We start from the raw sequence: 14,206 nt of genomic DNA on the forward strand, positions 1-14,206 counted from the left end.
TATACGGTGTGAAGCCTTTACCTGGTTTTCTCAAGAAAAACTGCGCCCTTCAGCCACAGTAAAAGATCTGGGCCTGGATTTTCGAAGCTCTCTTATCGCCAAGACTGACGTAAGGTGATGTTAATGAATGGCACTCACGACTATCGTAGCGTTAAGAGAGTTTCGAAAATGTAGGTCCTGGCTAGCTATTCTCGAAAGGTTCGTAGCCCTACGAGGTTCTTAAACCCATTCTTAACACATTGGCTACAACCAAAATTAAGAATTCTTAGGGCTACGAACGTTTCGAGAATAAAGGCCCTGGTTATATACAGATACGATGCATAGCTTGAACCCCTTCGCATACATTCGTTTCAAATGATGTCAGCCCACCGAATCAAACACATTTAAGAATACAGACTGATATGAATGTAAATATGGGCGCCATGGTCAGTGGTACCAACAACCATATGATAAATCTTATATTGTCTCTGTACAATTAGATCGTATTTCTTTCACGCAGTCTCAGCCAGGGCGTTTCTTGTCGTATGACTCTGTGCGTATTTTACGAACGCTTCGATTAATTGTTGACATGGCGGATTTGGTTTCGTATTTGTTTGCAGGTACGGTGTTTTCCGAGGTATCAATCCATTTTTCAATCTTTTCAATGAGGAATGTGTTGATATATATGTGCACAAATCATTGACTATCTTCAAGGCAGATTTATCAACTCATACGTTTGGGGTATTTAGAATACCGCGTTGGCCATCTTCCTAATTCTTGAGACATTGAGGTCTGTGAGACAGTGCGCGAAAGTGTCCACACGTTGCTAACCAGTCCAGCTAGCAATGCTTGAAAGTTACTAGCCCACAAAATAATTCACTAGCCCGAAATTTAAATGTTGAGACAGGTGTCATCACTTACATGCTAATATGATGAACATTTTTATCAGGTCATAATCTTGCAGGATTTAAGAACATGTTTTAACTTAACAGGTCGGTGATAGTTATATATTTATAAAATAACCTGATGAAATTTCTCTAAGCACTCCATTTAGTGGAGATTCACTGGCCCTATTTGAGTTTTACTAGCCACAGGCTAGTGGGCCACTGGTTACTATGCACACTGGAGACAGACAACACATGGCAGGTGCGCCACCCCCTCCAAATGTACAAAGATGTGGTATGATCTCAGTCAACTTGATTGCATACTATCTTCAAAAAACTCACTAGCCCCAACTCCAAGCTGTGCTAAGGACAACTCCGATGATGCCAGTCATCATTAACCAGTATATATGTCAAGGCTACAACATTCCAGCCAAGGAACACCACACATGGCGCAGACAGAGAATCAAACTGAGACCAACACCATTATGGTGAGAACTCATCCACTCAGCTACCCTATTGCCCCTCCCAGCAATGATGTGAGTTGAAAGCTACAGAACAAACAACAGAAGACTGGTTGTATACATGACATTCACTTTCTGGTAATGAGAACATTGAGGGAATGACTTCCTCGATCTGTCCCCCAGCTTGCCAACCAGCTCTCAGGCCGGCCCAATCATGCTGACATGTACACAGACTTGTATGGCTGCTAGACGCCTTGATTCCAAATATATACACCATGTGACAACCACTGTACAATGTTCTCTTGATAAATGTAGCGGTAGAGACAGGAATCAATAACAACTTGAGATGACAGATAGGGCAATTTGGCCAACTGATGTAGTCAATAGGTGTGTCTATTCTCAGAGAGGATGTACAGGTATATGTTCATAAAATGAGTTTTGAAGTTGAAATAAAAATACCTTCTGATACTTGATTTTAAAAACGTTATTGTTAAAAGTGAATTTAAAAAATGAAGCTATAAAAGCTGACAAAGAATTTACAGCATTTTTATCTAGCTTGGTATGTATACTGTCTGGTTTAATTATGCAATTATGTACATTTGTAAACACGACAATATGCAAATTTCAGTGTCACAGACACTAAGAATCACCGAAAAATCACACTGGTGAGCCAAGTAAATTTCAAAGATTTCTATTATTGTAGTGTTGTTAGAAACAATATTATGCTTTGATTGGGAATGTGCACATGATGTAATATATTTTGAAATTCACAATCATAGAATACAAACAGAATCCTTGTAGAATCTTTGACTATATTCACAGCATGCCACTGATCGGCACTGCATGTTTCACAACAGAAATAAAAAACATATTCATCATAAAATCTGACATAAAATATAACTCATTGACAACAGTAAAATCAAGATCTATCAACAATCATCACTAATCAAGATAAACGTATTGCAAAGTAATAAAACATTCGCTTGTAAAACATATGTCTTTCACATAGGAATATATCTCCTAAAATAATGAGTCTGAGGGAAATCCTCATTTTTTAAATGGATGTCTAGAAAGAGGTGTAAGTAAGTTTGAGCACTTAAGGACAGTACTTCCCTCTAAAAAAGGCCATTTCCAGTTCATGCACTGTTAATGAAGTAACATTGCATTACCATTACATCGCAGCCTTGAATCCTCAGAAGAAATCAATTTAGTTGCGTGATCAAACTTTACTTTTTAAAAGAATACATATGGATTTATGACATATTATCAAGATTTTAAATTTGTGAGGGCAGTGCAACTACTTGAGGTTCATGACTTAAAGCTCTGTCATTCTTGATATACAGAAACACACTGAGGCTAAAATGGCAATGTTGGTTCTCACGACACCTCAAACCGGCAGTTGACATACATGTTGAAACTACGAAAAGAAAATATCCAAAACTGATTTTTCTTCAGATATCAAACGTCTTTGAAATGAATGTTTCTGTGTCTCATTCGAAAAACTCTATCTACACAGAGATTAGCAGCTTGAAAATATAATAAAACACTGGCACTATTTGGACGCAAGTCTGAAGTTTACCTGAGAAATTGTAAAGCTTGTTTACAGTTATATGTTACATCACTTCCAGCAAGCTATTTTCACCCTTCCTTCTTGATGTCACAGAAAATGTGCATATGTAAGACTTACTCCATTTCTGTTATATGGCACTGCAACTGTCCTTCAGACGCAGTCAGAATAAGGCCATGTTCCAGCATACATTATATCACGACCTTTCTTCCTCAAGTAACCTGTTCAATGCCATCACTCAACGTTGGATGTTGGAATTTGGTTCAAAAATACACATTACATTAGTGAATGAAAACAGGCCCATATAACTGCCTCAGATGGGCTACATTTCTTATGGACGGTGTAAATTTACAGCTATTCTGATGGTATGGTAAAATTTTTTGGATGTTCCATTCATCTGGGCTAATTTACCACATGTAGCCTGGTTAAATCATTTTTGGGCTGGTAACATTTCGAAGTTACCCACCCTGATATCTGGGTGTGTTTTGGGCTTATTTCATACACTGGTTAGAGTTACATATTTCACAAATGTACCTTGTTGAAGAACAATGTGACTAATTCCTATTTCATATAAACCTCATAAATATTTTCAGGAAACTTTGGTTCATAAATTTCATAAAAAACAAAACAAAAAAAAAAAAAACAAAAAAAAAAATGATTCCATTTGATTTCTATTCTCTGACGTGTGGGATTAGCAATGAAGGATGTGAAGTACATCCAGACATCTACAATTTCAGATTTCAATAACATAAAGTTTCTTTCTGAATTTTACGAAATATTTCAGTTAGTGGAACATCTCAAACTGTACATGACAGTACTGGAGACAAACAGTGACTGATGAGATCAGATCTGACACTCTATTGGTGCAGCCGGACTGTTTCACCACTGGATTTGATTCCTGATATAAGTAACATGTCCGAAGCTCCTTTCTGATGTCACTGCCACAATAATGCTTGAATCTTGTTTACAGTGGCATTCATTCCCAGGGATCAACTCAAGAGATGTTAACCTACTTGCACCAGGTGCAACCAAAGATGAAAACCTAGTTGCATCAACCAAATTTAAGTTGCAGTGAATTTATTGCAATATATAATGACAGAAATGTCACTGAGTTCTTTAGATGTTTGACTTAGAAGTCTACCCACTAAAAAATTAATTGCAGGTTAGACTAATAATTAGGTTGCACTTTCTGACATTGGGTTACACCAGTGATAGTAACAAACTACCTGAGCCCTGACTCCCTATCAATCCCCTTCGTGGACTAAATGCAAAATATACTGTGTGAATTCATGTATGTTTAGAGGTGATATTTATGCGTTATTCATCAAAATGGTAACATCACATCTGGTATACACTAAGCTCCAACTATGACTGGCACGGACAAATACAACCCTTCTTGTCAAATCTCCTACATTTATCTCAGGCAACAGTTTCCTTGTCATGTTCATAGATAAAATGAAACAACCATGTAAAACATCACTTGTAAATTATTTGGACCAACACAACTTAGAACTTTCAGACAATAATGATCATATCCATTTGTAGCAAAGCAAAAAAAAGAACAATATATATAATATACATGTCTAGCAGCCATACACTTGGGAAAAGTTTTAGAAGCAGATGATTCAACAAGCCAATCAATTCCAAGGTAACAAAACATCAGCCAATCACATTCAAGGACACACTTTGATCAGCCAAACAGTTTAAAGGACAATTAGATGACCAATAAGATCGGCATACACAACTTCAAACATCTCTGGATCAGCATAGTGACCATTAAAAGTGTATAAATCTGCATTGCCAACAACAACCTTTTCTCCAATTCTTTCCATAATACACCATGCAGACAGTGATACAGTCTAGCAATATCAATAATGAACATAGATATAGTTTCAGCCCTTGTCATCATCGTACCATCATCATGATTTCATTCAAATTCAACAATTCCAATGGTACAGTATTTTTTTCAATACTAGTCATCTTTGGTACATTGGTACTCATTCTCAAAACACAACTGCACAAATACAGTGTTTGGTTGTCCCTGCAAAGTTTCTACATATTTTATCATTTACAAAACATAAACCATTGCTCATATGAGTTCCCCCAGGAGCGATACAGCAGAGAACACAACTTAGAATGCACTTGTGGCTGAAAATATACTGCAACCGGTAAATAATTTGTCTGCTATCTTTCATGATCAACAAACTTCAACTTTAATAGTGTGCCATTAAAAATTAACAGTAACCATGGTAACGATACATGTTTGGCACCCGTAACAATATAGGAGGCAACAGTGAGACCCTAAAGAAACAAGAAACTGGGGACAAGGTCTCTGTTGTCATAACAACAGATGGATTTAGGTCCACATGTGGAGCCCTAACAGGCAGTACTCTGCCACAACTATCAGACTGAACAACTACAACTCCTGGTTCATGTTCTGCTGCTGCTGTCGCAAGAGTTACAGCTAAAATACCATTACTTGCAGCAGTTCTAGTAGATCTACTTATGTTTCTTAGGTCACACCGTTTACAACACTTGGTCTGATTCCCAAATACAAAAATTAGAAAATAAAGTATACCTGTAACGAAAGGCAGAGGGGTTTTGTTTTTTTTCCTGTTCATAAAAAAATTAAAATGCTCAAAAAAAACAACTACAAGAACAAACTTTATGGATTAAAAACTTCATCTCGTGAAGCAACGTTTTGTAACAGATTCGTGTATCATTGTGAAGTAAGTAAGCAAGAATTTGTATGAAAACATTGCTTCATCTGAACAAAAAAAGTTGATAAGTTTGTCCTTAACTGATTTACCAACTTCTAAACATGCCACTCAAAGGAAAAATTATCATTATTACTATCTGAAAAAGATTTCCCAGCCCCACTACTTCTGTTCTTACATATTATTGTGAGGAACCACTTTCAAGTACATTGGTATCTTAAACTGTCTTTTTAGATTATTTTGTTTCTACTCTCATACGTATAGTTTGGTACCCAAATCTGTCTGAAATGAGCAATATGCTACCAGTTGATGTCTTCCACTGGACATACTTGAAACTCTGAAACATGCCTGTCTCTTGGCACAAGGTACTGCAGTGCACCTTCAGAGTGGTTCAGTCTGAGAGTCAGGAGAAACATTTGCCTCATATGGAAGTATATACTACATTTCATACACTGCTGCTAAAATTATTATTTCATCATGTATCTAATCAAAATCATATCCACAAACACACTAAAAATACAAACATCATTTACAAAGATAAAGTTAAAATGTTTTCCTGACATATTCTATGATCATTCCTATTCGATAATATTGTGCCAGCACAATGCCTTATATGTATATGAAAATGTATAAACTCTTTTGCTTAAAATGCTCCAACTGAATGAGTAGCCTGAGGAAAAAAGGATATTTCAGATCCACTGCATATAATCTTCACAGCAGCTTTCCCCATCTAATATGTTAATTTTACGATCAGGCGCCCAAATTTGCTAGAAAGTGATATGAACAAATCAGGGATCCCAGAAGAAGGACCATTCCTGCAGTTTAATATCCATTTCAATGAAGACCAGTATTGAGGATAACAAATTCAATGTTTTAGAAATCATCTGACAACATATTCACCTACAAACAGTTTATTTCAGTTTTTCCAGTTTCTCAAAGGTTACCATTAACACTAAAAGTAACCTTAACCTTAGCATAGTGCAGACTGCCTCAGAGTATCAGGCTAGATTCTTCTACTTCAATATGGCTGTTATGGCAGCCATGCTGGATGACAAACAGGCACATAGATCACACGAGGATGACCAAATTGTGACTGCAATGTCTTCACAAGATTTCACAGATGCTTGTTTATTGGTTTCTATTCAACAAAGAACACTTCTCTAGTGGTGATGGAGGTACTACATGGACGATAACAAGCCAAATGAAGTCAAGAGTTCAGATAGGGAGTTCATCCAGCAAAATACAAAATGGCTGATGTAGTTCCAATTTGGACCAGCATCAAATTACAATCTAAAGATTTCTGCAAAATTTTAGCTCGCTGTGTTTCAAGGGAAGATAACTTCAGGTAAAATCAATGAATTGCCCATTACGACACAATTCCACACAACCTCTTAGGCCTTGTGAGTTATCAAGTAGTAGAATAGTGTCTACTGTGAACATTTTTGATATGCACAGATAATTCTCAGGAGAGACTATAGAAACGTGCAATTTTAATGTGCGTTGACGCTGACATCATTCTCAGAGTTCAAGGGCACAATAATAAGAAAAATGAGGTTACTCAGCCATATATTGCAGTTTAAGATATATTTAAATAACTAAATGAATAGATTTAATATATATAAATTCCCTGCACTGTCATACTGCACATATACAGGAGATCTCGTCAACACTCTGGTGATACAGGAGAGTTGGCCATGGTCCTACCAGCATGAGCCACATTACAAAAGCAATTTAAAACATCAGCACACATTCACACCAAACATAGCATCCAGATGACAGGATATGTTGAACTTGCTTCTCCTAGGTACTCAGCTATTTGTCATTGTGAGAGAGCATCCCTCTGAAGATAAATTCTAATACAATCTCATAAATGTCTGATCCTGAGTGCTGCTATGGCTAACAAAGATCGGAGGACATCCACAGATTGACCTTTCATCTGACTAATCACTTTGCCACTCTCCAGTTGAAGCACGTGACATTTGGAATGTGTGTATCAGGGTATTCGGAACATCAAAATCACTGTTTGTTTCTCATTACACTGAAATGAGCATTTCGGATGAGACATACCAGAGTCTGTGAAAGCCTAAAAATATATCCGGACATCTGGTAGCATATTTCAGAACATTCATTTGTGCAGATTTAAAATTTAATATTCTAGAAATTGTTCCTGAATGGTTCATATCGACTTCTGGTGATTTATTTCATTAGCAAGTCAAAGTTCATGACTTGATCTGTAATGGGATGTCCTTTGATCTTTGTGTTGTGGTAGCAGCCACTAAGATTTGATTTAAATGACACTGGCTTGTAATGTGAAGACAAAAAGACTCCTGCATGTATAAACAATTTAACAGCTCATAATGTAAACTTAACATCCTTGTTTCCAGCTGCAGCTTTCAGTGTCTCTGATTTCTCAAAGTCTATCTGAGCATAAGAAAGAGGTGGCTCCCCTTTATCGTCAGCAGCAGAACAATGGCGACTCTTTGTCCGTGGTGAGCGCAAGCTAGTGTCACTGTCACCAACAGCCTCAGAAGACCCAAGATCTAGGGAGGCATAATTCAGCACCTTTTCACTGCTGGTTGCCAGTTGCTGTGACGACGACAGCGTGTTACCAGAAGAGTTTTGTTGTGACGACAGTGTGTTGCTAGATGAGTGTTGTTGTGACGACAGCGTGTTGCTTGGGAACGTCATCTGCTCATATGCACTGAGATCACTGATGCTGTGTCGACTACGAGGATTTGGATCAACAGCGAGCGTGGCTCCAGCAGCAGCAGGTTTGGACTGAATCTCGTCCAAGGTCAGCATGGCTGGTGTACTTCCGGGGCGGGTCAAGGTCTTGGCATTTGGTTCTTCTAGGTATTGACCATCCTTGACCTTGAGTTCACCTTCACCACTTGACATGCCTGCAGTTTTAGCAGGTGCTGAAGAGGCAGATGCAGCACTTCCTAAATAATGCTTGGCTCGCAGCCCTCCAACTTCCTGCCTTTTTGTTGATGGGGACTTCACAGTCTCTACTCTGGCTTGAGGCTTTACGGTTTCTCGGACTCCACTGTGTTCAACACCTTTGTATATTTCACCTGCAGTCTGAGGAGTCTGTTTGTTGGTATTTGACAATGGAGGATCTACGGATGTCCCTTCATGACAAGCCATTGTTCTCTGAGAAATTTGTAAGTTACAATATACGCTACTGGCAGACTGTGGGACTATATTGGAACATTTCTTCTGAGTAGCTGCAGCATCGGCTGAACATTCTGAGGCCTTCTTCTTGCCCTCATCCTTGACTAACGTACCTGTTTGTTTCACAGGAGCACTAACCATGTAGTCACTGGCATCCCCCTTCACTGAGGTGAGGGGTGCACTACTTTTTAAAGGAGAACTGAGTACATAGTCACTCTGATTGTTTCCCCCTTTAGATATACTAGGAGCGTTCCCTATCGGAGAACTCAACACATAGTCACTATCATGTGTTTTCGCAGATTTGGATGAAGCAAGACCACTTTGAGACGTTGTTACCCGTGAATCTCCTGAGGCAGATTTTGGTGTCTCTTTTTCATATTTTATCCCAGAAGAAAAGAATGATTTCATTTTTTGGGGTTTAGAGAATCCTGACCCAGAGCCCACATTCCCTGGTTCAAAGCCTACATACTCTGATTCAGCACGTATAGGCTCACTTCTGGATCGATCTGTCTTTGAGCCTGAATGGGCTCCCTTAGCAGTTTGTCCTGCTGGTGCAAACTCTACGTACTCATCACTAGTGGCAGCGGCAGCAGCAGCAGGAGGAGGAGGAGCAGCAGAGTCTCTTTTCGTCACATGTGATGACTGTACTACCTTGGTTACATGAACATCTTTAGCTTCATCAATGTGAGACTTCCTCTTCGAAGATGATGACCCACTTTTACGTCGGTGATCTTTACTTTTGCTTTTCTCCTGGCTTCCCGACTGTCTAGACTTCTTCTTCAGTGAGTCTGTACTTCCACTTCCATGTCTCAGTGTCACTGGCTGATGACTCTCATCAGCTGCATGCCCACCCCCCTTCACACTAGGTTCATACATAACATAGGAATCAGGGCTTTCAACTGTCTGTTTTAATTTCTCAGAGGCTTTGATATCTGACCGACACTGACCTTGAACAGAACTTGAATGCCGAGAATGATGACCTTGATCTTGAAGGTCTAAATTCATGTAGGCAGACCCTGATGAAGATGAAGAGGTCAATTCAGAAGGTTCCACATTGATGTAAGTGTCATCGGAATGCCCTTGGACATGAAGCTTCTCCGTGCTCTGGGACTTACTGGTGTTACCCGAGTCATGTGAAGACTTACTCCTACTTGGGGAGGTTGTGCGACTACCCAGGGTCATGTCCATGTACCCATTCTCTCGCCCTCGGTTTGGAGGCTGAGGGGAAGGAGTCTTACGCTTCTCAACCGACATGTCAATGTAGTCGGTGTTCAACAAGTGTGTCTTTGTCCTCAGTTCCTCAGACAACTTCCTCAGTGATTCATTTGATGATACCCTAAGGGAATCTCGAGAACTACGGTGACTCAATGAATCTACAGATGATTTATGTAGCAGCTCTTGGGATGTGGTTCTCACAGATTCATAAGATCCCAGTCTTGCTCCATGTTTAAGTTTGTATGTCCGAGCACTCTGTCCATAGCTAGATGACCGAGGTCGATGACCTTGCAGTGACTGCATGGGGGACTTCCCAAAACTAGATGCTCTGGGGCGGTAGCCATGACTGTCACTGGCAGTACGAGGTCGGTGGAAGTCCAGCTCCATAAAGGAATCAGAGTCATCAGATCTGTAAGATGACTCTGATTTATATGACATACTAAGAGGGCTGGCACTAGGTGTCGGGGATTCCACATTTAGACTTCGACCACGGTGAGTGATGAGGTGAGGTGCACTACAACTTCGGCCATCATTATCTAAGATTCCACGCTTGATAGGGACAGGGTCATGCATGTTAGGGATCCTAGCAGCTGGCTTTGTGGGTGGTCTGCTGCCCAGAGAGTATGTCCTCTTAGGGAAATCACTGGCATCATCTGACAACATGTAGACCGCTGGCTCAGGACGTAGATGGCTACTGTCTATGGGACTTTGTCCGCTGTTTGGGGTCATAGGGAGATAGCCTTCATTACCTGTGAACAAACAAACATTAGGCTAAACAAAATGTATGATTCTTACAGAATTCATGAAGGGCTGTCTGAAACAAACGCAACAGTTATTAAAAGTGAACATACTCTACTACTGCCATTAAGCTTATTGAATGCTTTGGCATGTATGTTATCTTCTGCTATGAGCAAGTCTCCAGGTCTGACCCACAGAATCTGCTATTACATATTCTCCAGACACTGAATCTTACAGGGTATGAATAAGCTGCTAGCTGACTGGTGCCTTTAGTGATCTCCAGAAGGGGAATGTTACAACTTCCATATGGTGCCAAGTCGTGGTTAGCTACAGATACAAAGACACTGTCCATTTGATCGGATGGAATTGAAGTGACACAAAAACCACAAAAGTCAGCTGACTACAGTGAAGAAATACACAAAAACATGTATGCTGCTGAAATGAACCCTTCATTAAGTGCTATCTTTGAAAGAGGAAAAATGAAAATTCCCAAAATTCCTATACAGCTATTGGCACCAGCTTATAGCTTGACCAATATCTTCAGAAAGTTTGTTCCAGAAATATTTTAAGTGTCTTTGCTGCAGAAACAGAATGTGACAGGAAGCAGGATAGACAGACAGCTGACGATGGGCATCTACTGTGATACTGACGCCATCACAACAATGATATAGGTCAAGAAACCGATTTGAGTATGTATGTAATGAAAACAGGGTAAATAATGAAACTGGTTTGGTTTCACAAACAGATGAGTTTACCAACACAACTTGCGGTCTTGTTTGTATATTTACCATAATATTTACCATAGATATTTTTGATCTGCGATTTGTGAAAGCCTCCATGATACCCACACATGTTAAGTAGGTGAGCTGAGTGAGTGAGTATTTCATTTTAAGCAGGTTATGCATGTTAATGGGGGGAATCCCACAATCATGCAGCCTGCATGCAACACTGAAAACTCAAACTCTGATATCTATCCAACAATTAGACAAAAGTATTAAAGCAGCGAACAAAATGGCAGAGACAGCTTCTGAGAGAGAAATGTCTGACTTACTGCCACCCTCTCTGACTGTGGGGAGATGGGAGCTGTGACTCATGTCCATATAACCAGTGCCGCCCCCAACATTAGTACCACTACTGCTGGAGGTAGGCACCCCAGACTTGATGGGTATAGGTTCTGACACTGTCCTTCCCGGCCCCATTGTCATGTAGGTGTCGACCTCCGCACTGGCTGTACTCACATCATGTGGAGCTGAAAGTGAGGATGTAATTGAGAGAATGAGAAAACACTGCTTTAGCATCAATTTCACAGATATAAAAATCAATGTGACAAAGTCCCTTTTTACAGAATAATTCTACCAATCTCAATTACTTCATAAAAACTATTATTCTCAGACAATGATGTGAATCAATGGAAAGAATTCAGCAACAGAACTGTGACTGAATCAGGTTACATGCACACTACAAATACAGATTGGTTGGTAGCAAAATTTACTAATATTTTGAACACATCAAAGTTTTTATAAGCAGTTTCCTTGACAACCTATGTTGTGATGAAGGAGCTGTTCCGTGTTTCACATGTAGGATTTCATATTATAACTGATGAAGTCCCTCGAAACATAGGTAACTGGAACTTCTCTAAACCTCATACAAAATCTCTGCGTTATATTAAAGTGAAAAAACACCTTAAACCTTAAATATTCCCATGATTTTCCACATAAGTAAATCTGTGAATGCTACAATCCTCAGTAGTGGACACTGCACCACACAGAGCAGTAAAATCTGCAGTGATACATCTCTACAGCCTACCTGACTGGGGAGTGCCAAGGTTCATGGCTACATAGCCTCCCCCACTAGTGGCTGTGGGAGGGGTGGTGTTCCCTGGACGCATGTCCATATATGGGCTTGCCTGGCCAGCATCTTCCTCCAGAGGAGTTTTAACTGAAACATGGGAACAAATTACTGTAGTTCCTACATTTCCATTAACAAAATTTAATCCATATCTTAGCATGGGCACAACATAAAGACAAATAAAACTTCCATTGTTTAGTCAAAGTATTGGCAGTATTGATTTATGGCACTGTCAGGTTCGAACAGCCCCCTTCACTTTGACCCACAACAGTAGAACAGGCACTGCCTGCTTGACAATTCCCAGTTTCACTTTGACCCCCATCAGTAAAATAGGCCATGACAGCTCCAAACATCTCCATTTTACTTTCACCCACAACAGTAACACAGGCACTGCCTGCTCCAAACACCTCCCTTTACTTTGACCTACAACAGTAAAACAGGCACTGCCTGCTCCAAACACCTCCCTTTACTTTGACCCACAACAGTAAAACAGGCTCTCTAAGCTCCAAACACCTCCCTTCATGTTGACCCCCATCAGTAAAACAAGCACTGCCAGCTCCAAACACTTCCCTTTACTTTGACCCACAACAGTAAAACAGGCTCTCCAAGCTCCAAACACCTCCCTTCATGTTGACCCACAATAGTAAAACAGGCACTGTCAGTTCCAAACATCACCCTTCACGATGACCCACTCCAGTAAACAGGCACTGCCACTTCCAAACACCTCCCTTCAATTTGACCCACAACAGTAAAACGGGCACTGCCAGCTCCAAACACATACCTTCAGCTGGGGAGGAGGAGACTGATGTGAAGTCATGAGAACTGAAATCCTGCTCGAAGTAGCTGTCATCCTCCTCATCAATCACCTGGGGAGAATGTTCTGACATCGTCCCAGCATATGATGGTGGTCTGGGAACAGAAGAAAATAAGGACATGACCTACCCCTTCAGACTTCACATAACACCATGAAGGTACCAGAACAAGAAGACTTCCTGTGCATTACTTGCCAGTGGAACATACAGCTGAGTAATATTTTTTTATGGCAATATTACCCTATTGTAATACAGCTAGACAAATGACATCATAATGGTAAACAGTTATGACGTCACAATGTTAATACCTCTGTCACAATGGTTTAATACCTTGCTTGACTCAAAAACAGTTGGAAATCATCATACTGTAGGCAGTTTCCATCAATTTATGTTTGGGATGTAATAAACAGAATACTAAACTCACTCCCAAGAAAATCCATTGCAATAAAACTTTGAGAGATTTAGTTTCAACCTTGTTTTGCTTTTGCTTGTTTGTTACCAAATCATTCACTCGTTTGAAATAACTGGTATAACACAGAATGTCGTTTAGCATCCCCCATATCTACAACAGATGAATAGAGTACCACCAGAGGTACATCAGAGATGTGTAAGTGAGGCCCTTGGAACACTTTATGTCCACAAGAATATTTCACCATGAGCAATCTGCTGTTAGTCACTAGTCTGAAGTGTGTATAATCCTGTCTGTCCACCATGCTTTAATGGTAACAGCCTAATTACATTAGAACACAGGTGAGTGGCACAAACAACATTGATAATGTTCTTTGAGTCCCTTTGTTCAGTCTTGGACTTA

At 39.9% G+C, this 14,206-nt stretch overlaps 1 protein-coding gene across 1 annotated transcript in view; it reads right to left on the minus strand.

Annotated features, from left to right (window-relative positions):
* Nucleotides 1-1,437: 1,437 nt before the first annotated feature.
* LOC137278507 (serine-rich adhesin for platelets-like) overlaps nt 1,438-14,206 on the minus strand; it is a 50,753-nt gene continuing 37,984 nt past the window's right edge. The window contains exons 8-11 of the mRNA XM_067810872.1: nt 13,365-13,492; nt 12,542-12,673; nt 11,787-11,984; nt 1,438-10,746 (exon numbers count right to left, since the gene is read on the minus strand). Coding sequence (XP_067666973.1) covers nt 7,961-10,746; nt 11,787-11,984; nt 12,542-12,673; nt 13,365-13,492 — 3,244 coding nt within the window. The 3' untranslated portion in view covers nt 1,438-7,960. The remainder of the gene's footprint in view (nt 10,747-11,786; nt 11,985-12,541; nt 12,674-13,364; nt 13,493-14,206) is intronic.

This window comes from Haliotis asinina, chromosome 3 (genome assembly GCF_037392515.1).
Source record: "Haliotis asinina isolate JCU_RB_2024 chromosome 3, JCU_Hal_asi_v2, whole genome shotgun sequence".
In the NCBI taxonomy this organism is placed as follows: Eukaryota; Metazoa; Mollusca; class Gastropoda; order Lepetellida; family Haliotidae; genus Haliotis; species Haliotis asinina.